The sequence below is a fragment of the Carassius auratus genome, chromosome 44 (assembly GCF_003368295.1).
Source record: "Carassius auratus strain Wakin chromosome 44, ASM336829v1, whole genome shotgun sequence".
NCBI classification, from domain to species: Eukaryota; Metazoa; Chordata; class Actinopteri; order Cypriniformes; family Cyprinidae; genus Carassius; species Carassius auratus.
Window position 1 is genome coordinate 5,204,000 of NC_039286.1, and position 23,805 is coordinate 5,227,804.

The following is a 23,805-nucleotide window of genomic DNA, read 5'->3' on the forward strand; positions in this document are numbered from 1 at the left end:
GAAGACAGGGGGACCAGCAACTGAAGGTGAACTGTTCCTTTAAGCACCAAAACAGCATATTAGAATAATTTCTGAAGGATCACCTGACACTGAAGACTGTTGTAAAGGCTGCTGAAAATTCACACTTTGCCACACACAGATAAATTAAATATATGAACATATAAAATAGTTATTTAAAATTTTAATAACATTACACAATATTACATTTTTTTTTTTTTATCAAATAAATGCAGTCTTGGTCAGCATAAGAGACCTCTTTCAAAAACATAAAAAAATCTTACCCCAAATTTTTGAACAGTATTGTATTCATACGTATTTATTCTCGATGTATTCTATAGTGAACTATACAAAGTACAGTTGTAATTTCATCTACTTATTTACTATTGGGTATTTTCAGAAATCTTGGGTGCTCTGTTATCTGTCTTCACCATTTGGCTGGTGACTGGTGTGCTGGTGTATCTGGCAGTGGAACGGCTCATTCAAGATGACTTCACTATTGAGGGCACAGTCATGCTTATAACCTCTGGCTGTGCTGTACTGGCCAACATTATGTAAGACAAAAAACCTCACTGAGCGATGCCGTTCTATTTCTGAGTATATTTGCCCTAATCTAATAACTAACTAATCTATGACATTTAAAAAAATAATCGTTATTTGCTGTGAAAACTGACTTCCTTCTGTTGTTCTCTGTGCAGAATGGCCTTCACTCTGCATCAGTCAGGTCATGGCCATAGTCATGGTGGTCTGAGCGGTGGCCACGGCCACAGTCATGACCATAGCAAGAAAAAATGGCCACCAGCAATTCTAACGCTAATCATCATGGACATCGAAAAGCATGGGTCTGGGTAAAAGGCAACAAGCTAATGCTAGCGTCAGGGCAGCGTTTGTCCCACGTGATTGGAGACCTCTACAGAGTGTCAGTGTGCTTGTCAGTGCCCTCATCATCTTTTTAAGGTAAGAGATTATTAGATCTGAGGTCTGATGAGTCCTAAATGATGAACCAGAAGTATTTAATGTAAAAGTATCATTGGCTTAACCAGTAGCTGTTTGTTATATAGAAAAAGAGAAGAAAACAGGCAGTTATGAGGGAATGCTAGTGTTGTCTGAATGCATTTTAATGTAATAGTATGGCAGATAATAAGTATAGATCCAATTTTGATGGCATAATACTAATGAAAATTTTTTTTTTTCTTTTTATAGCCTGAATATAAAATTGCAGATCCCATCTGCACCTTCCTGTTTTCTATATTTGTCCTGGGAACCACAATCACCATCATGAGGGACATTATCATTGTCTTAATGGAAGGTAAAAATGTATTGTGTTTTTTTCTGTTTCAGTTATGCTTCAGAAATCGTAGAGCTGTAGTTTAGGTAAAGAGTGGCGACTTTAAAAAACCTTATAAATATGTTTACATCACAGACATAACATTGACTAAACTTAGACATACTTTGTCTATTTTAGTTCTTTCAATGAAAATAGTCCCACAAGAAGCTAAAACAGAATCTGTTATGTCTGTGACTCTGTAATAGTGGTGTTCTGTTCCTGAATGAATCAGTGTTTTTGAGGGAATCATTTACTTGAGTGACTGAATCACTGATAATAATGTCACTGATTTTGTTCCTGGTTGAGTGAATGATTTCATGACTCACATGTTGTGACCGTCACTGGGTTTGTTCCTGAATGAATCAGTGTTTTTGAGGGAATAATCTGAGCAGATGGTTGATTAAACACTCACTTGGTCTCTTCTCACCACCTCCAGGTGATGCATGGTTTAAACCTCTAAGAAAGAGTCACTCTTCTTCATTGCTAATAGAAACATGCTAACACAGACAAACTGAGCGATTAAAACAAATTAATCAAATTCAAGGACCCAATCGACTGCTTTAAAAGATAGTTTTGATTAATTTAATTGTAAATTTGGTCACCACAAAATTGTCATATTTCCATCATGAAATTTCTGTTTTAATCAGTTATTATTCTTAATTTAGAATGTAGTAATAATGATGAATAAGCAGGTCTGTCAAAATGTGTGACTAGCAAATTCAAATGAAGGTAAATCTTAAATATGAGTATCTATAAATAAATGCAAGCCGTTTAATTGGCATTCTGTGGAAGGTTGTTTCATTTTTCAGGCCTTCTGAATTTCTTATCCTCTTTAAAACATTTGTTGGAAGATGAAGATTTGAATTAGGATCTCGTCAGCCTCAGTGTTTCTCCTCCACAGGTACGCCGGCTGGTGTGAACTACAATGAGGTGAGGGAACAACTGCTCCGAGTAAAGGGTGTCAAAGCTGTGCACAACCTTCACATCTGGGCCTTGACAATGAACCAGGCTGTACTTTCTGCTCATGTGGCTATAGGTAACACTTTTAACTCCATACTGAATTTTTGTTCCATTTATTTGCATATCGTAAAGCAAAAACATATATCTTATATATTCACCCTAGCCATAAGTTTATAACCGTCTGTTCATTTTTCACTCTTCAGATGATACTGTAGAGCCACAGGCGGTGTTGAGAGAAATGACCCAGACCTGTTTCACCTCATACAATTTCCATTCAGTAACCATTCAACTGGAGCATCAGGCGGACCAAAGGGCTGACTGTAACCTCTGTGAAGACCCCACAAAGTGAAACACCCACAGACTTTTATATTAAAGAATGGCCCTGGTCCAAAGGGACAAAAGAGAATCATTCCACAAGTTTTATTTCACAATAAGGTGTTTTTGGATTTCAGACACCTCTGTTCATGTGTGTTTTTTCACTTATTTGGATTTAAAGGGATGGTCTCCCAAAAATGAAAATTCTGCCAACACATTTCACATTCACGTCACATATTCTTACCTTTATGATGTTCCAACACTTTATTACTTTTATAAATTATTATTATTCATGAAATGTGTTTGGACCCCATTGTTCTTCTTTTCTGTTCTGTAGTCATACAGAACAGCATGAAGATGAGATTAAATACCAGCATTTTATTTTGGGTGAACTATCCCTTTAAGAAGAATTTGTTGTGAATAGATCTGTCAGAAAAAAAAATAGATTGTTGAAATGTGCCAAATTTAATTCACTGAGCTTGGTAAGAAGGTACTTTAGCAATGAAAAACAATTCTGAATAGTCAATGCAATAACATTTTTTGTTCTGTCCATTTACTTTTTTCATTCATATGTTTATTTTTTGTCATCAGCAGACAGGAGAACTGTGCTGGTGTAATGTACTGTATTCTTTGAACCATCCCATATTTAAAAGGATAATTACCACAAATCAAAGGCATGTTCATCTTATTGTTGTTCTTAGGTTTCTTTCTTATTTCTTTAACACTAAGAGATCTTTTCATTCATTTTATTACTACAGGACTGATCAATGATTTTGTCCCATTTACAATGTTATGTTTTGCAATTTTATGGTAACCCTCTACAATAAGATTCCATTAGTTACAAAAGTTACTAACAATAAGCAGTGTTTATTAATATTTGTTATAGTTAAAAATGAATATTTGTTAAAAAACACAACTGATCATTGTAAGCTCATGCTAGCACGGGTCTATTAAATAGTTGGGTATTAACGGATGAATACGGAAAAATATATATTCAAAAGTGAATATTAAAATTGAAAAAGTAAAGTATGTTTGTATTTGTTGGTAGTGTACAGTTCGGTGGATTTGCCTTACAGATTTGCCACCCCAGATACTTTTACATATAATAAACAGAAAATTTAAATCAAATCTAGAACAGGTTTCTACACAAATGTTGTCTTCCATCACTTAATTCCCAATTTGCATGTATTATTCAAAGGAAAGCCCATCAAAAGAGCAAGCAGCTTAATTCCATCGCGCTCTCTCGCTTTCATTCTCTTTTAAGTGAAATACTGTATCTCATTGTACCTCCTGCTCATCCATGGTCTAATCCTCTTATAGTCCACTGGATGAGGATAGAAAATCAAGCCAAGCTAATAATCAAAATATACAGAGAAAAGCCTTTTTGTAGTGGGAGTCCCTATGTGGCTTTACACACTATGAATAAGAAGAGTAATTGTCAAACTGTTGTGTGTAAGTGCATATTCTATACTGAGAGGAACAATGTCACTCAGGTTTACAATGAAAGACCTACATCTATGAAAGCCACTCAGACTACAAATTACCTAAAATTATATGCAATCATCTTCTTTGATACTGAAAAAGGATTTGTAGGATTATTAGGCATATAAATGGACAGAAGCAAAAGTGCATGTCCACAAAACAGACTTGAACTCAAGTGAAATCATTGTTTCTGATCATAGGGAGGCTGAAGTTCTCATTGATTCTTGTTTGGTTGTTGTTTAAAATCAACACAAATTGATTCAGTATGAAGGTCTGTCTTTGTTTTTCTGTCATGAACCAATGATTTGAGATCATTATGCAACTTTAATCTGTTATTTCCAATAATGCATTGACAGTTTCTTCAGATGTAAACAGATACATTTAGTTTCACAGTTTCATTTAATCCACATAATACTACAGGACTGCATATAGCATATGACCATTTTTAAGAGACACTAGGATTTTTAAAAGTTGTATACATAATAAAATAAAATAAAACTAAAATGGCAAAAATGTATGTAAAATATTAGTGAACGCTAGATGGCGCGCTGCACCTTCAGCTAAAAAGCGTACTCGCATTTTCATTATACGTTTAGTAACAATATATCCCATATAAGCTTGTAGAATATAGATATTTGTATTGAAAACAAAATTCAAGTACAACATTTGTTTAAACAAACATACTGTTTATATCAAAAAATGTTCTTTGCTAAGCACTGAGCCATACACTTTATGTGAAACCCGGTGACTTCTCGTGGAATCTCGCGATGGCTGACTCAGACGAGAACACAGCACGGAAATCATGTCGGGTCTTGTCAACAACACAAGCAAGGTGTTTTAAACGCTCTTAATGTTTGCATATATTTACACGAAAACCATTTTCTGGGTTTTTGTCACATACATGTTATGGCTGATAGTTGCTGTTTTTGTCCAGCTTCGTTAGACATTTAAGCTTTGAAGATAGTAGCTCAATGTAGAGCTAAATAATAGATTTTGTTGTACCTAAATGTTTAGTCTGCTATTCGAATATTATTGTGTTTTCACTTGCTTTTGTATGTTATTGTGTTTTATTTATTGTTTATAATTTGATTATGTAATGCTAAAATGTGATGTATGGTTTGTTATGTATATATGTTTTAGTTGTACGGTTCAGTTAACATGCCAATACTCTCTCTCTCTCTCTCTCTCTCTCTCTCTCTCTCTCTCTCTCTTACAGTCATGAACATATATTGTTAACAGACATGCCATAAAGTCCCACTAAATAGTCACCCAGCCATCAGTGCTCACATCCCGCTGTCCCCATGACAACCCCTCCTCTGGCCCAGTTCCCTGGGCAACAGGCTCAGGCAGCTCGGGATGTGAACACAGCCTCGCTCTGTCGGATCGGACAGGAGACGGTGCAGGACATTGTCTTACGAACCATGGAGATCTTTCAGCTGCTGAGAAACATGCAGGTAAGTTCATCCCCTCAAGAGCATCCATCCACAGATGGAGACTTAACCTCCTGACACTCTTTCTCCCTGTCTTCTCACTCAGCTGCCGAATGGAGTCACCTATCATCCTAACACTCATCAGGACCGGTTGGGGAAACTGCAGGAGCACTTGCGGATGCTCTCTGTCCTTTTCCGCAAGCTCCGTCTCGTCTATGACAAATGCAATGAAAATTGTGCTGGTCTGGACCCCGTCCCCCCTGAGGTGAGATTGGTGAGATAACTTTGTTTCTTTTCTTTGAAAATTCCATAACCAGGTTTACCATTGTCTTGAAAAACCTGGATATATGTTGTGGCTTTATTTTAAAAGTAAATTCTAGACCTAGTCATGTTAATAAAATCGTAAAACTACATGAGCATTAAATATACTTTTTTTGTGAAAAATAATGTATAATAAATAGAAAATGTGTGTAAAAATATATAATTTTAAATATTTGTCTTTACGTCTTAAGTAAGTTGCAAGCAACTGGAAAAGACATCATGGGGCCTTTGAATATTGTTTTGAACATTGGGGTCTTTGAATCCTATATAGAATAAAATAGCCTTTTCTAAGCCACTGACATGATTGAAGCATCTCGAAACAAACACATTTCTCAAACATATTAATTCTGTTATAAGGGGTTGATAACTTGAAAGTGGATTTCGATTGAATATTCAAGAGTGTGTTCATTCGATTTTGTACTTGAGGGAATTCTGTCCATCCATAGCATTTACTTGCATGCAAATGTTTTAATTAGTGCACCTTTTCAGTGCTAGCTTTCAGTTTCCAGCAGAGGGAAACATGCTTGAATCACATTGTCAGCTTGGCTTCCTATCAGCATTGAAGTGATCTAGTGATTGAGTCCAGCTGAGATTCACTGACTTAGTTTGGTCACCCGAAGAGCTCATTGACGTCATGTCTGGACTTGTAAAGTACAAGCTCTACAAGAGCTTGAATGTTCTTCAGAAACACTTAGGACTTCTGGAAACATCTGGAATAACATACAGTGCTTTAATCGAGATGAAAGGATATATATGCTCTAATTTCATGAGTCACAGACACATATGAAACATGAAGTGTTGCTGTGATTTAGACATAATTTGGCCCCCTTAGGAATTAAGGCTCAAATGTGTGTGATAGTAAATGAAGCCCTTTAGCGTTGGATCGAATGCACAGCTGGTCTGCTGACTCTGAGTCATTTAAGTGTCATTCGTGCAATCTTTTTTCTTTTATTGAAGAGAGAGGTGGAATAAAGTCATTAGATCTGCAGTTGCTACAACTGGAGGGTATGAGCAAAAGCCTTAAGAGATGGAAATTCTGGTTCTTTTTTCTCATTAACAGAGGTGCTCCTGTGCTAACAGGATATTTATTTTGGCTCGGCCTCATCTTTTTGGATTTCAGGTGTTCTCTTTAGCTCCTGTTGCGCTTTCTCACCAAACAGGAAGTGCTATAATGGATTCGGTGGCATTGCCTCATCACCTTGCTAATTAGCTGCGGCGCTCTGTAATGAACAGCTGGTGAAGTCCCTCATGTCAGCATTTTCCAACCCAGGCAATCACCGGCTCCCAGCGGTGGAATTCACTGCACAACGCAAACGAAATAGCCATGTCATTTCATTTACCACCTCACTTTTTCCATCCACTTCAAAGTAATCAACCCAAGTGAACCTCACTGAATCATTGTTTTCAGGCAGCTGGCAGAACACTTCCATCTTTCAGTGTCTGGACCTTGAGTAATGTGTTGTCTGTGTTATATTAACTAGCTGGCTCTTTCTGACTCCACTTGCTGCAGACAGGTACTTCCTTTGAAGCTCAATGTGAGTTTGGTTCAGAAATAGTTTTGGTTCTTGCTCTTTTCTATAATTCTTTGGACCTAAAGTGTGCAAAGCTAATTAAATCAGTCCTCGAGCTACGGCTTGTGTGTTTTCTGTCTCTGCTGGGCTGGTCACCCGCCTGTGGTTTGATGCATTCACTTCCTCCACGAACCTGCCAGGCTCTTTTCTCTCTCCCTCCTTTGCATTTCATATGATCAGATTTTTCCTTCTTGGTTTTCTGCTGGCTTGTGAAAGCCTAAAGCTTGTAAGGTCTGTTCTGTAAACCGCAGACCCATGAAATATGAGTTATTCAGAATGTGGGACTTATAACTAGACTGAAATTATAGATAATTTAAGCTGCTCATTGGTTACCTTTGCACTGCTGTTTTTATGTTACAGTTTGACGGGGAAAAGGCAGGCTTACACTACTGTTCAAAAGTTTGGGACCATATATATATATATATATATATATATATATATATATATATATATAATTATTAAAGAAATTAATACTTCTCAGCAAGTGTTAAATTGATCAAGTGACAGTAAAGATTTTTATATTGTTACTGTGTTACAAAAGATTTCTTTTTCAAAAATATAATAATTGTATTTTATTGAAAAAATATTTTTGTAAGAATTTTAAGGAAAGATATATCAGGATTTCCATAAAAAATATTATTACTAAAGCAGCATAATAATAATATACAATCTTGAGCTCCAAAATCAATAATTGAGTAATGGCTGCTGAAAATTCAGCTTTGCCATCATAGGAATACATTACATTGTTAAATTTGTTTGAAGGATTTCTTGCTTCAAGAAAGCGACAATACATTTGTGTATGAAATAATAATTATTTTATATCATAATAACATTTCACAGTAGCCATGGTAAGCATAAGAGACTTTCAAAAACATTGAAGAATCGTACTGACCCCCAAACTTATTCGTAGTGTAGATCTTAAGATTTGTAAAATATATTCACTTGTAATGGGTTATTGATGCATAACATGTTTTATCAAGGTATTGGTTTGAAATGTATATTAATATATAGGGGAATATAAGCTGTTCATGTGCTATTTCCCTCCAGTTTATTTTTCATTGTAATGATATGTTGTCACACTAAAAACTCATTAATAGTCATTAAGACAATAATAATGAAAGTCTTGAAAAATGTTTTTCCATTCGTTTCCAATTGAAGTTTGCATGATATTACTTCAGTTGTTCTTGAACTCAAAGTTCTCAGATGTTTACAGAATTACAGAATATACATTTTATATATATATATATATATATATATATATATATATATATATATATATATATATATATAAATTTTTTTTTTAATGAGAGAGTTGAATTTGTTTTTATGCCCTTGATGGGAAAACCACTACGCAGAAATGATTGTGTTTTCCTTCACTTGCGTGCACTGATTGCTCATCCAGAACACCAGCAGGTGTCACTGTGATGTTAAAGTGAGGAGATCATGATCCGGGGCCAGCAGCTGTGAGACTGTTTGGCAAGGTCACAGAATGATAGAACCTCACAAAAAGAATGACACACTTTATGGATCTCAGAAAGCATGTGTGGATAGAACTTAAACCATTGTTCTATTGTAAATTGAGGGAAACAAAGTCTTACCAAAGGTGAATGAGATTTATTTGAGGGTGGATCTGCTGATCTGCTTTTACTGTAACCCTGTCCAAGGTTGATGAGAGGTTGAATTTGAAAGCCAGAGGGCAGTGCCTGTTGAGTGCATTATTTGGGAAAAATAACAGATGGCTAATATGTTACAAAATTCAAAACCTAAGATCTGATTTCTCTGTTTAAGGCTTTTGGATTATGCAGCAATCCATTACTTGGGCTTTACCAGGTTATTTAACTTCACAATCTCATATCTTAAGCTCTTGTGTTGTTCAGACAAAGTAAATGTTTGCATGAAATTGTATTCCAACCATGGAAGTTTTTGTCATTGCATACTTTTTGAGAGTATTTTTCAGGCTTTCACATGTAGCTTTGGATAATGGCCCATCTTAACCCTAGTTCAGGGCGCTCATTTTTAAACTGCCTGGAGATCAAAAGTGCTGTTTTTGTTCACAAATACCACCATATCAGTTTCATTCATTTTTAATCCAAGATGCCAGGAAGCCATCAGATTAATCATGGTAAGTAAATAATCAAATAAATACCTCGAGTCTTTAGGTAAAATTCGAAAGGTGCCTCATTCATCTACAGTCGAGCATTAATAATAAATAAATCATTGCTGTACCTTTGTAGCTTGTGGTTTGTGGTTGCTCAGTGATTGAATATCTAGGTTTGCAGTCTGAAGGTTTGCATGTTTAAACCTCACGAGCGGGGCGATTCATGTACTGTCATCATTGTGCCCTTGAGCAGGGCACTTAACCTTTTGTTTTTCCACTGAGACTGGCCTTGTAATAATAGAATTGCAAGATTCTTTGGATAGAAAAATTGCTTTAAAAAAAATCATTAACTGATTCAAAATTGGTTAGAAAACGATCAAGAGTTTTATTTTTCTGTCTTTAATTTTTTAGAAAAGCTCTGATGTTTGGTGTTTTTTCTTTTAGCTCCCTACGAGTGAGTGATTTTTTTTATGTTAAATGCACCCCTTTTTTAGGCACACCTCGCTAGTACCAGGTTTGACCCCCTTTTGTCTTCAGAACTGCCATAATTCTTTGTGGTATTGATTCAGCAATGTGGTGAAACATTCTTTTGGTCTGTACTGACATGAAAGCATCACACAGTTGCTGCAGATTTGTCGGCTGCACATCCATGATGTGAATCTCTCGTTCAACACATCATAAAGCTGCTCTACCGGATTGAGAGCTGGTGACTGTGGAGGCCATTTGAGCATATTGAACTCATTGTCATGTCACATTTTTTGATTTGCAAAAAGTCCCCTGACTCTTTTGTTGTTGTTGTTAACAGAATAGGGGTCAGGGTTTTGGCTAGATAGCCTGCTGGCAGATGCCCATAACTACACCATCTAGACCAAAAATCATCTTTCACCATTTAATGCTTTTTTTTTTTTTTTTAATAACTGTGCATTTAATGACAATTAACAAATATCAATTAGTAGATGTTTAACCAGAACCTGATTGTGTGAAGTGTTAAATAGGTGTTATATTTTCCCTGGCTGCTGCTTTTGACGTCACACCTCAGGATAGTTGCTAGTGAAGGGCTTGGAACTGAGCGTGTTCCTGTGGCGCCATCTGTGGCAAACACAAACATGAGTACATAACAGTGATTGAAGTATCAAAAAGTCACTATATGGTAATTTTATTCTGTCTTTCTTTTTTAGCAACTTATCCCTTATGTAGAGGATGAGAGTTCTAAGATGGATGACCGAATGGCCAGTCAAATGCGTGCAACCAGTGAAGAGAGAAGAGAAGTACTGGAAGTAAATAAGGTTAGAATCTTATTTTTTGGGGGATTTTGGACATTTTATATTTGACAGATGCTTTTATACAAAGCGTAGTGTTTAAGGTATACATGAGGACATGCATTCTCTGTGAATCAAACCCCATTGACACAGGAACACTCCTACATCAAATGTTAAAATAATACATTTTAAACAAAATACAAAGTGATTGGAAGTATATATACCTTGCAACTACACATATAACTACATATACACATTAATACTTGTATTCAGCGAGGATGCATCAAGTTCATCAAAATGTGACAGTAAAGAGGTTTACATCTTTCATTCAAATAAATGTTGTTATGTTGAACTTTCTAATCATCAAAGAATCCTGAAAAAACGTATTATAGTTTCTGCAAAAATATTAAGCAGTGCAACTGTTTCCAGCATTGGTAATAATGACAATAATTTCATTACTGAAAAATACAATTATTGAAAACCAAATCAACATATCTTTAGAATGACTTCTGCCGGATCTTGTGACTTTAAAGACCGGAGAAATGACTGGATCCTGAAATTCAGCTTTGCCATCACAGGAATAAATTATTTTTTAAAATATATTCAAATAGGAAACTGTTATATAATGTTATGATAATGTTTCACAGTGTCACTGTTTTTACTGTATTTTTGATTTAATAAATGCAAAAAAATGCATCCTGAGAGATTTCTTTCAAAAACATTACAAAAATTTTACTGACCCTAAACTGTAGTGTACTGCACAGTATATAAACTCTAAACAGGCCACTTCACTGCCTGCAGAGATCGGTTTACAGTGTCAAGCAATAAGGTGTCTGCCATATTCACTTGCATAATAAAGCCATAGTAAAAAAATAAATAAAAATACTCCTGATGACTCTCTACCGAGAATTTCTTGCAGTAAAAGCGAAACGATCAGATTTTTTTTCTGAGCTCCTCTCTGCCATTGAGTCTGCCTCATTAAAAACTGCAGCATGCTCATGAAAGGAAGTCGGTGTGGAAATGCTCATGCGACAAGGGCCCTGGAGCTTTTCACCGGCCAAATAGCCAGCTGCAAATAACACACTGGATGAGGTGATCATGTTGGGGGAATGAAGGATGTCAGACTCAGAGGAGGTCAAGGTTGCGTCAGAATGTGGAGAGCAGATGTGTTACAGCCTCCCTCATCTGCTTGTGCAGAATTTGCATGTTCAAGGATCTCTGATGTTGGCTAATAGTCACATGACATGCAAGTAAACAAATAAAATGTTTCATGTATTTTTTAGGAATTGTTTATTTTGATTGTCTTTGTTTTGAAAGAGTTTATTTCAGCTTTTCATCCACTACAGTGTGGGAAAGCCTGGAACAATGAATGCATTGATCATCTGTCTGTCTGTCTATCTGTCTATTTAAATCTTACTCTAAATCTATTTATAAAAATGTTATGCATATGCACAGGATCTATAGAAAGATGAAGTATGAAGGATGATGGAAGGACAGATAGACGGATGAATGCAGAGAATGTTATAGTAATGAATGGAGTCATGGATGAACCGGAAGAAAGACATCATTGTTGAATGAACAAATGGATGCATGCATGAAAGTAATGATGCCATGGTTGATGGAAAATTAGCACTCAGGTCAGTTTGTTTAAACATAATGGAGACTCATCCCATTGTAGGCCAGGCTGCGCATTTTAATAGAGTCATGCCATTGTCCTGTTGATTAAGTGCCGCCGTTTTCCGTGCCAATGGAGCTCAGGCTTGATTTAGTGAATCTTTCATCACTGTTGCAGCTCCAACAAGTTGGTGAAGTGGTGGAGAGATGTATAGCACGTATGGAGTATGTTAATGTCCCGCTGCTTTATGGGACGTCCCGTCACTGAATGATCACCCTGCTCCCGTTATCTGTCAACTGGGGTAATTGCTGATTGTCAGGGTCCTGGCTGAATAATGCTCCTGCAATCTAGAGCGGCCTTCATCACAATGACCAATCTGTCTTCACACATCTTGTATGTGTTCGGCAGACTTTTATTGTACTTTTCATTTGTGGCGTTACAGAACAGTTTTATTTGTATTTTTTTCTAATGCAATGCAAGAATGCAAGAAAAGCCATCAATGTAAAGAGATGAAGGTCAGAAATATTCATCATCTGACTCAATAGCATCATTTACTTCAAACCTGTCATCCCTCCCCTCTTTTCTTTTTGACTCTCTGACTGCTTTGGTGTGAGAGGGACCTCACAGATGTGTGAGGCCATCCAAAGGTCCACTGTAGTCGAGGCACGGTCAACTCATCCGAGCAGGCGCTTTGATTGAACACTGCTCTAACTGTTAATAAATTCCTGTCACAGTCCATTAAAAGGGCCTTGGAGAGGCGGCTGCTCTCATTTATTCTCCACCACCCTCCTCTTTTTTTTTTCTCCCTCTCTTTTGCACTTTCTTCCTCACTCGTCCCCATTTTCAGTGTTTTTTAAATACCCTGTTAATTACCCCGTCTGTCCTCTTTATTCAAATGAGAAAGTGAGAAATGTGAGAGGAGAATGTTTGTAATTTTAAATAGGCCTCTCAGAAGGCAGATACCGTGAGCGTAATCAACAACGCTGAGGCTGCGGCCGAGGTGGCGGCACAAGTGTTTACCGTTATCTCTGGAGCAGGGCTGGGGCTGAGGGGCTGTGGTGGAGCTGTGCTCTGATAAACAAACACGCTGGAACCATAATGAGGCGGTTCAGAGAAGACAGTTCTCACCGTACACACACACACACACACACACACACGCGTGTGCTAGCAGGAGGCACTCAGTTCTCCACATGATTAGTCAGTTCATATGTCATCCATTAGAACAGGTTTACCAGCTAGAGGCCCTTTAATTGGTGCACATGGGGTCAGGGAGGAAGGCCTGAAAACAGTTCACAGTGCTTCTTTATGCTTCAGGTTGAGCAATTGCTGTTTGTTTTCCAATTATTACCTTGTACTAGTATACAAATGATTCATTTTTTTTTCTTCTTTTCTCTCATGCAGTCATTGTAAATGTAACATTTAAACAACAATTAAAGCTACTTGAGGTCTGGAAGGTCTAACAGGTTGGTTTAAAACTAAACAACAGAAAAAGGAAAAGAGCTTCTTAAAGAGGCAGTTAATTCAAAAAGGAACATTTTGACAACCTTGACTCACCCTAATTTTGTCTTCAAAATGTCCTCTGAAGCCATACGATAGCTTTGTGTGGAAAACAGGCACATTTTTATTTAGATTTCAGGAGCTCCTTCTCAGTTACTAAAATATCAGTTGCACTTTATTTTACAGTCCTGTTCCTCATGTACATACTATGTACTTATTAATGTTATTACAATAACTAGGTACTAACCCTGAACCTACCCCTAAACCTAACACTACCCCATGTAGTTACCTTATATTACAGTACTTTCTTGGGTAAGTACACTAAGTACATGTAAGTGCACGTACTGTAAAATAAAGTATATCTTGGCATTATCAAAATATCTTTGCATTATCATTAATCAGATTATACAGATTCACCCTCTATAAATCAGTGCTCAAATATGAACTGACACTGCTCTGATTGGTCTTGTATTTGAAATGTTATGAGGGAACGTTCTTCAGTTTCAAATCGAACCCTTTTTGTCTCATCAGCCAAATCCAGAGTTTTCCCTTTTCTCCCATAAGAGCAGAGAGGCTAAAATGACATCTTTCTCACTTTAGGCTTTAAAATGGAATTACTGCTACACTTTCCCTGAAAGATTTCTATTGCTCATTTCTCCTTTATGCTGCCTGGGAAGCGCTCATTGGAGCTAGATGAAGTAAGCCCCTGACAGTCTGAGGAGAGATGAAAGAGCCCGCTGTAAGAAAGGGATGCAGGGACATGCCTGATTGGGAATCACACAATCCTTTCTTTAAAGAAAGCTTTCTCTTGTTTTAACAATGTCTTTAGGACCATTGTGTGTTTTTGCAGAAAGAAAATGAATTTTCTGCATTGCAGCACTAGTCACAATCCCCCAAATGCAAAACAATCTCAATCTCATAACTTCCCATTACAATCCTCTCTGGACTTTAAGGTGATAAGGTGATATGCTTAATTATTCATGAAAATATCAATATCAATATTCAAAAAAATGTAGTAGTAGATATAGGTTTTCTTTATGCAAAAAACAACCAAACACATAAACATGTCTTGTTTTCAATATGCATTGTGCATATTTTTATAATCCCTTTGAAGGCTCATGCCTTAAGTCTGAAATTCAGTACTGCCTTATGTAAGGATTGTTTCAAACTGATAACATGAAAACACTTCAGCTCACATTTATGTTTGACATGCAGTGGTTTCTAATACATTCCATTGCATCAATCATTCCCCAAGTGGGTGCCATCTTTTTTTCATCCCTCTCGTCCTTCACCTCTGATCTATATAGATCTCCTCCCTCCTCCGGCGTCTCGGTCTCATCACATTGGGTTGGGGCTTTAGTTCCTCTCGGTTTGTTTCTCCATCAATCCTTTTACTCCCACTTGTCCCAGTCTCAGCACTCACACACAGCGCACTGTTTAGCTCAAAACCGAAACGTTCCTTTGAAGAGCTGATGAACTTTTCAACCTGAACATTATGTGTTTAATTGAGTTTAGGTTCTTGTTTATGAATTTCTCTAGTGGAACAAAAATAATGAGATTTGAGAGAGGAAAGGAGATCATTTGCAAATAATTTGCAACTAGATCGGTTTATGTTAATTCAGTTGACAGCCTACGTACATATCTGTGTTTATAGTCGCAGATGGAGTGGGCAGGGAATGGTCATGAAGGGTTGATACAAGCAGTGTAAACGAAGTAACAATAAACAGCTAAATCAATACTGCAGGCTGACAGCGGTCTGGTGATGCAAGATTGAAAAATGTTGGGGAGCAGTGATCAATGGAGACAATCTTCAATTCTTTGACATTTCACACACAGTCTCTCTTTACTGCTGCTTATACTCCAGAGTGGATGTAAGAAAAGAGGTTTACAGTACATGTTGGTTCATTTGTGGTGCACGGTAAAGCAAGTATCATTATTACTGTTGTTTATAGTTCTGAACAAACCCCTTTGCAATACAGACTGGAGTGAAATTGTACAACTTGTTAAGAAGCGTGTTTTATTTCTTTTCTAAGTGATATTTTATAAATATAAATTTAAATTTAATTCAGTTTATATTTATATTTATATATTTATTAAATTTATTAGGACTATCAAATTGATTAATTGCTATATATATATATATATATATATATATATATATATATATATATATATATATATATATATATATATATATATATATATACAGTGGGGCACCCCTTGTAGCCCTTGCAGAATCTGTGAAAATATGAGTAATTTTCAAAAAATAAGAGAGATCATACTAAATGCATGTTATTTAGTACTGTCCTGAGTAAGATATTGTACATAAAAGATATTAACATTTAGTCCACAAGACTAAAAAATTGCTGAAATTATTAAAATAACCCCACTCAAAAGTTTGGGAACCCTTGGTTCTTAGTACTGTCTGTGGTCACCTGATGATCCACGACTGTCTTTCTGTTTTGTGATGGTTGTGCATGAGTCCCTTGTTTGTTCTGAACAGTTAAACTGAGCAGCGTTCTTCAGAAAAATCTTTAAGGTCCTGCAGATTCTTCAGTTTTCCAGCATCTTTGCATATTTGAACCCTTTCCAGCAGTGACTTTATGATTTTGAGATGCATCTTATCACACTGAGGACATTTGAGGGACTCAAACACAACTATTAAAAAAGGTTCAAACATTCACTGATTATCCAGAAGGAAACAAGATGCATTAAGAGCTGGGGGGTGAAAACTTTTGGAATTTGAAGATCAAGGTAAATTGTACTTAATTTGTGAACCGGGAAACATACAAGTATCTTCTGTTGCTTACGAAGGGCAGAACTAAATGGAAAACAATTATATTTCAACAAAATAAGACAAATTTGGCCATCTTCATCGTGTTCAAAAGTTTTCACCCCCCAGCTCTTAAACGATATACAAAAAACTCATCAACTGCATTTCACCCCCCCCCCCTAAACAGAACTTGTATGTTAAAGATTTTGTATTGTGCCATGTTTAATACAGCACTGTGTTCAGTCTGTTATAGGTGAGGCTTGAAATGCAACACTCACTTTTATACAATATGTAACAGGGGGTCTTTGCTCCATCTCTTTCAAAGACTTTGGTATCTTTTCTGCTTGAATTGTAAACATGTCTAAAGGAATTTGGTTGAAGGGCAGTTGTGTCAGTTTTTGGTAGATTTCTGTCACTCATCATTTACCGCACTCTTGCCATCAGCAGTCTTTTCATGTAACACACAGAGGGGCCATCTGGCTTCAGCTTTGATCAGAATAAACCGCTGATGAAGCTAGTTAAATCTTTGGATGTTCAGCAGCTGCATTAATGCCAAAAGAACACACTGTCCACATCATTGCTCTACAAGATCGTTAACATGGGAGAGATGTATCTACTTCATTCATTTAATTTAATTTATAAAATATACACACACACAAGGCACTCGAACCCCATACTTACCCATCAGGGTAAGCAAATGATGACATGATTTTCAGTTTAAAGCAAAATAGGTTTGTCCCGATTGGACTGACAACATTTTTAATTGTAGGGCTGCAGCTATCGATTCTTTTTGTAATCGATTAATCTAGCACCTAATCGATCGATTAATCGAGTAATCGGATAAAACGATTTGTGTGTGTTTTTGAACAACCAAAACAAATAATGCATAACAAAAATGATGTGGCTGTAAAATGAACAAGCATTTGGCTTTTATTTCTCAACAGAGGTATTTATTTCCAAGTCCAAAAGTTTGGCTCCAAAAGTTAAGTGCCAAGTTGGCATTGCCAACAATTATAGAACAATGTACAGTTAAGTGAACTTACTGTAACATGTATAACATGTATTGTAAAACTAATATGAATATAAACTTAGTTTTTTGTCTTCTTAATACACAACATTACAAAAAAAGGATTGCACCTTCTGCAAATTTAGTTTAGTTAACCTGAGAACAAAAAATGAATATAAAATATCAAGCCAAACAGGTACACAATGTATAAAATGTATAAAAAAAATTATGTAAATAAAACAATTATAAACAATTATAATAAGCTGTAATCTCAAAACAAACATCAAAATGTACGTGTGTGTGTGTGTGTGTGTGAAGGGGTTCTTTTTTTAGGCTATACTCTCTTGCAATTGAGCGTGATAGTTACGTTTACTACTTTAAAACGTCATCAAAGTTAAACATCATATCTAGTCAAACCGCATCACGACATCGCTACAAATGCAGCATGGGATTAAAATCAGCGAACATCAATAGGCTTAGACTACGTTAACTTACCTTGTTTCAGCGATGCTTGGTGAAACAGCATAGAGTGGATGTCTTCTGTTCAGATGCTGAATCATGGAAGATGTGCTGTTGTGGTATGCCAGCTCTATTTTGCAGTAGAGACACTGCACCTTGTTCCCTTCTTTATTAAGTGTGTAATGATCCCACACTTTAGACAATTTCTGCCGTTTATTTATAGATCTATTCTCCGCCATCGCGCCAACTAAATTCAAAAGGTCCGTGTGAATAAACGGTCCGTGTGACACAATCAAATCCCTGCGCCGCGCGTATAGTGCGCGTCATTGGAATTTAACGAGGCTTCGAGGCAGAGTTTTTGCCTCGAGGAATTTTTGTAATCGAGTAACTCGAGGAATCGTTTCAGCCCTATTTAATTGTGATTTCTGCCACAACTTTTTTTTTTTTACGTAATAAATTCATGCAGCTTAATTAGCAAATATTAACATTATATTGCTTTAGAAGTTGTATTCAAAATCCACTGCTCTCAGAAATTCTAGGGGGCATGCGTTTTTGAGATATGAATGGGAATGACGCGTGTAGATTAAATCTAGTCAACAGTTTGAGAAAGAATAAGCAGTACTCGATGGTTGTATTAAAGATGCTGTGATGTCACCTGGATTAGAATGAGGTAGTACATCCTTTCCCGCTCTTCAGTCAGTGTAATCCCCTTGCTTCACTCACAGACACACTAGTAATTCCTGCTCAATCTCAGCAAACAGAAATGCTGAAACAAGTCGAGAGAGACAAGGCGGATTATTCATGTGGAATCCAAGGTCACAGCTTTTATAATGAAGGCTTGTTCTACAGTTTCTGCATTTCGTTTAATTCTACTAAAATGTTCTTCTTTTAAAATTCTTTCTGTTTGATCAGTATCTGCAATAAACACATATTATCTGGAATTTAAGCCACAGTTGTCTATAGCTATTCTATTCATTCTGTTTTTAATCCATTCAGACCTCAGAGACTAAGTTGAGGTTCTCACAGTTTTTGGTGCTATTTATTTATTTATTTTTTAACTAATTTTTCTTTGCAAACTGGTGCACTGGTCCTAGCACGTCATCTAGCTGTCACTCAGAGTGTAAAACAGCACATTTGAACAAACCTGAATTTTAATAAGTTCACATTTTGATCAAAAACTCTTCCCTCTGTGCTCATTATCGAGAGAGGCTGCTTTGATCTCATGGTGAGTTGATGAGGTAAGAGAATCAGATGAAGGGAGACGCCGTGTTTGAGCCTAGGACTGAATCATACGAAAAGTAAATGCATGCGGTTGTCTTCATTGTTACAGACAGCAAAATTCAAAGGATCCTCAAATATTACTTCCTGTTGTCCACGATAGCAATACTATGAGTAGTTGATTAAAAAGAGATACAATTCTGCCATTTATTCATCCTCATGTCATTTCAAAATGTATGATCTTTCTTTCTTAAAAAGAGTATTATGAAGAATGTTTCAGTGTTTTTTGTCAATGAAAATCAGTTGTTGTTTACTGTTATTTACTGTAGTAGGAAAAATTAGTGACCTGACGGTGAGTAAGCACATTTTGTGTGAACTGTCCCTTTAGTAGTCATAATATCACTGTACAAGTACATACTAAAGTGCCAGTTAGACTTGAGTTCACATTGACGTCTATTAAGCAGTCCACGGTGGCTTTACGTGCTCCATAAGAAGCAGTTTTGTTATGAGAGCTGGACTGCCTCCAACCATTTGCCTTTTTTCTTATAACTGCTTAAACGCTGAAAGCCAGTGTAACATTGAGAGCCCTTATTCAAAGTTAACATCTGTACTGAGAATCATGATCAAGTGAGGCTTTACGTCTGTGCTCTGTGAGAAACTTGTGTCCTCTGAGCTTGCCTCAGGACTCCTGTTTCAGTGCTTGACAACAAGTGCCTCAGACTCTCTTCCTGTAAGTTTTTCTGGAGTAATCATGATCCATGTTGACCCTGCTAAGAAAGGAAGAAGCGATCAATGTAGTGATCTGCCCTGTACCAGCTGGGACCTGTTCACTTATAAGCAGACTTTATTGTGTCTTAATGGTGCTAGACATAAGTTCAGCTCACCAGGGTCATCTCTTGCTGCTGATCCCACCAGGCCTGTTTCTGGAGCTCTGCTATTTCCTAGTAGGGTTGAGAAGCACCACTGCCATTGCCTGCTGTGTGCAATTTGCCTAAAATGTATTATGCGGCATCATTTTGTGTGTGAGAACTTCTGTGCAATTGTGTTATAGATATTAAACCTACATGCTGCCATTTAAAAGTTTTAGGTTATTATTTATTTTATTTGGAAATTCTTTTATTCAGAAATATCAAGGATGCATTTGATAAAAAAAAATGGCAGTAGATTTTTTAGGTTATTACAAAAATACTTGTTTCAGTAAAAATGATGATTTTCACCTTCCATGAGGAGGTTTGGAGTCACGACGGTGAACCAATCAAGAACACGACACACACATTTCCCGGAATTCCTGTAGAATTCAACCAATCGAAACGGACCACTTTGTGTGCCTCATGCCTCAGATGTTCAGCCAGCGGTCTGTGGGCATGATGCCTGAGGCAGAGACCAAAGGATCCAGGAAAAAAATATATCTCAGTGCTCTGCTGTCACTGCTAAAAAATGTCATGTCAGCACCTCTATTAAATTGAATATATTAAAAACATGTATCACTAGCTATATCTCAATGTCCATTGTTGGGTACACCTGTGTAGTACAGATCAGTGCACTGCTTTGCCTCCAGAGCTGTCTGAATTGTGGCAAGGATTCAGCAGACCATGCAGGAAGAATTCCTCAGCAGTTCTAGCTCAGTACAATCACAGCCTCTGCCCATTTACAGGCTGCATGAACCTCTCATTTCAGTTCACCCCAAATTGAGATTGGAATGAGATCAGGGGACCGTGCTGCCATTGGAACAAGCTGAAGTCATAAAACAAGGTGGAGATGATGAACGCTTTGAGACATTGTCCCAGTGGAAGTAGGCAATTCATTTCAAATAGGTAGACTGTGGCTTTTTTGTGTTGAATTGCTGTCACGTGTTAAACAAGTATATAACTCCTTTTAGTCCTTTACATAAAGCAGTTAAACTAACAAAAGCAATACAATGTATCGATGTTACTTAAGGTAATGTTATGTAACAATTTACACATATACAGCATGTAGTAGTTTTCAGCACCACTTTTCAGTGACAATTACGAATGCGAGTTTGCCTTGTGAATCGAATAGAAGCACAATGTAATGCCAAACATTTACAAGAAAACAGGTTTATTGTGTTATGTCACATAGTTATCACATTATACTGCTAGACAAGCACATAGTGCAACTATAGACTGGTTAATGAACAAATGACTGGTCAGTGAATCATTTAAGATTTGTGTACTTGAGATACCAGTTTAAGTCAGTGTGATGAATTCTTCACTGAATGAACTAACACAATCATCTGAACGGTTTGGAAGCTTGGGTTTTTGGCATGGTACATGCAAAAAAAAAAAAAAAAAAAAAAAAGACTAGGGCAAATCAAAATTATCCAGCAGCACCATGTTATTCTGTAACATTTAATTAATTTCTCAGGCAAAATATAGTTTCTGTTGCGCCAATTGTGGTGGCGCAACAGGTGGATTGTGTGGTATAGGAAACATGCACACAGAGAATGCAATTGATCACACTATTCTGCGAGTTTGCTTACATTACTGGCTTCACAGCTCTGCACACTGAAATAATGACATATAATGCGGCATAAGATGAATTTTGTCATGTTATACAGGTAGTTGTAGGGAAAAAACCCTTCTATATCATTTTGAAAATAGCTGTGCTGTTACACTACTGAAAAATGTATGTCAGTGACGTTCTGCTCACCAGTGCTGCATATTTACATCTCAATAACTGAAAATATTTATTTCCATTTTTATCACAGAAACTCAAACAGAAGAACCAGCAGCTGAAGATGATTATGGACCAGCTCAGGAACCTCATCTGGGAGATCAACTCCATGCTGGCTGTCAGGAGCTGAAACACACACACATACTCACACACATATGCGTGTGCAGTCATACACTGTTGTAGATCCACCGACTGTATTAGCTGCATTCATGTTTTCAGCGGGACACGTAAGATAGATGCAGGAAAGAGCAGCGAGGAACAAAATTGAGAGAAGGTAGGAAGCGTGTTCATTTATCTATTAAGTATAAACGTATATACCAATGCTTGTCTCAATTGCTATTTAAAAAGAAAAAAAAGAACAAATGGTCTGACTTTAATTTTAGATATAAAAGCATTCAATTCAAAAAGGAAAAAAAATACACAGCTGTCTACAGTAGCTGCACAATCAATAGTGCTACATTCCAGCATGTATGGTTCAATGTACCCTACTTTATTTGTAATCCCTTATCAGTAACCTCTCATCGAAAAAAATAAAATAAAAATAAACCATGCAAGTCATGTCTTTATAGCATCAAATATGACTTTATTCATTTTCTTATAAATCATTCATACAAATTGGCATTTTGCAATTTCTTTATTACCGCTATAAAAAGTCTTCTGTTAATTACTTGGATGAAGGGTCAGGACAGGAGGGAGCAAAACCAACAGCTCTGAACAAAAATAACCCAAAACAAATGGGTATTTACTCATAAATAGCCTAAAGTGGTCATGCAAGTCTGGTTAACAGCCTAACGTGAGAAATACAGTCGAGTGTTTAACAGATGCTGGGAAACTTTAGTGTCTGCCGATGACGTTTGCCGCTTCTGTCCTATGTGACTGTGGGGATCACAAACTCGGTTGAATCAAAAGGCACAATCAGGGAGAGATCAGTGATGTTTTTGAGCATGACTCCATATTGCTTATTGCTAATCACAGAACATAATGGAAGATAAATAAGATGCTAATTTGACCAGTTAGCCTTGAGACAGGATGATCTCGGCAGAATGAAAAAGTACAAAACAATGAAAGAATCAGTTTGCCAATGACAACATATGACAATTGCATGAGTTTAAATTTGCCAAGATTCTTTGGTGATCTTGCAAGTGTGTAGTGGTAGCAGCAGCATTCAACAGGCCAAATTTCAAATGAATGGCTTTGTCACGTTAAGCTGGATAATTAAAATAACACTGGCGCCGATGCAAACCCCTATCAGTGTGTCGTCTGCGCTGACAAGGGCCTTGGGCAGATCTGGATGATACTGGGCAGATCATAAGCCCTGGTGACAGTGTTGGCAAGGGCATCGTGACGGGATGGGATGCACATATTAATCAAAACAGACATCTGATGCACACATCTAACCTCTAAAATCATCTTGGATGAATCATCCTATATATAACGGTGTAGATCCAGCTGTATGAACAAGGATCATATACATTGTATTTGAAGTGTATATAATCGGCCAATGAAATTGTGCAAGGCCAGACGTTAACTGTGTGATATGACAACCACAGGTAAAAATGCTAGGCATACATTTTTAAATTGGATGATTTACTGAACTTAAAACTTAGCCAGATGTGTGCCGTTTGTTTAAAAAAAAAAGGACAGAAAAGGATGACAAAGGCATAATTACTAATGAACATTTTATGCTAGTAGTAAAAGCTAGAAGCTTTCAGGGACTTGAAATTAACTCACATACTTGTATAACAAGATTCAAGCAAGCACCAAAATGTTAAATGTCAAGATG

At 36.8% G+C, this 23,805-nt stretch overlaps 2 protein-coding genes across 3 annotated transcripts; both read left to right on the forward strand.

Moving 5' to 3' along the window:
- Window positions 1-1,189: 1,189 nt before the first annotated feature.
- Window positions 1,190-3,731, forward strand: LOC113062234 (zinc transporter 8-like). The gene is made up of 3 exons (XM_026231943.1): window positions 1,190-1,306; window positions 2,226-2,360; window positions 2,488-3,731. Exons 1-3 carry the CDS (start codon window positions 1,276-1,278, stop codon window positions 2,631-2,633), a joined length of 312 nt encoding a protein of 103 aa, XP_026087728.1. The 5' UTR covers window positions 1,190-1,275; the 3' UTR covers window positions 2,634-3,731.
- Window positions 3,732-4,816: 1,085 nt separating this feature from the next.
- On the forward strand, window positions 4,817-23,656 carry LOC113062236 (mediator of RNA polymerase II transcription subunit 30-like). Of its 2 annotated transcripts, none has more exons than XM_026231945.1 (5): window positions 4,817-4,913; window positions 5,298-5,535; window positions 5,618-5,785; window positions 10,680-10,787; window positions 22,057-23,656. In XM_026231945.1, the coding sequence occupies exons 2-5, from the start codon at window positions 5,383-5,385 to the stop codon at window positions 22,150-22,152; spliced, it is 525 nt and encodes a 174-aa protein (XP_026087730.1). In that variant the 5' UTR covers window positions 4,817-4,913; window positions 5,298-5,382; the 3' UTR covers window positions 22,153-23,656. The 2 variants fall into 2 exon arrangements, with proteins under 2 accessions (XP_026087730.1, XP_026087731.1); XM_026231946.1 differs by having other exon boundaries at window positions 5,618-5,776.
- Window positions 23,657-23,805: the final 149 nt, after the last annotated feature.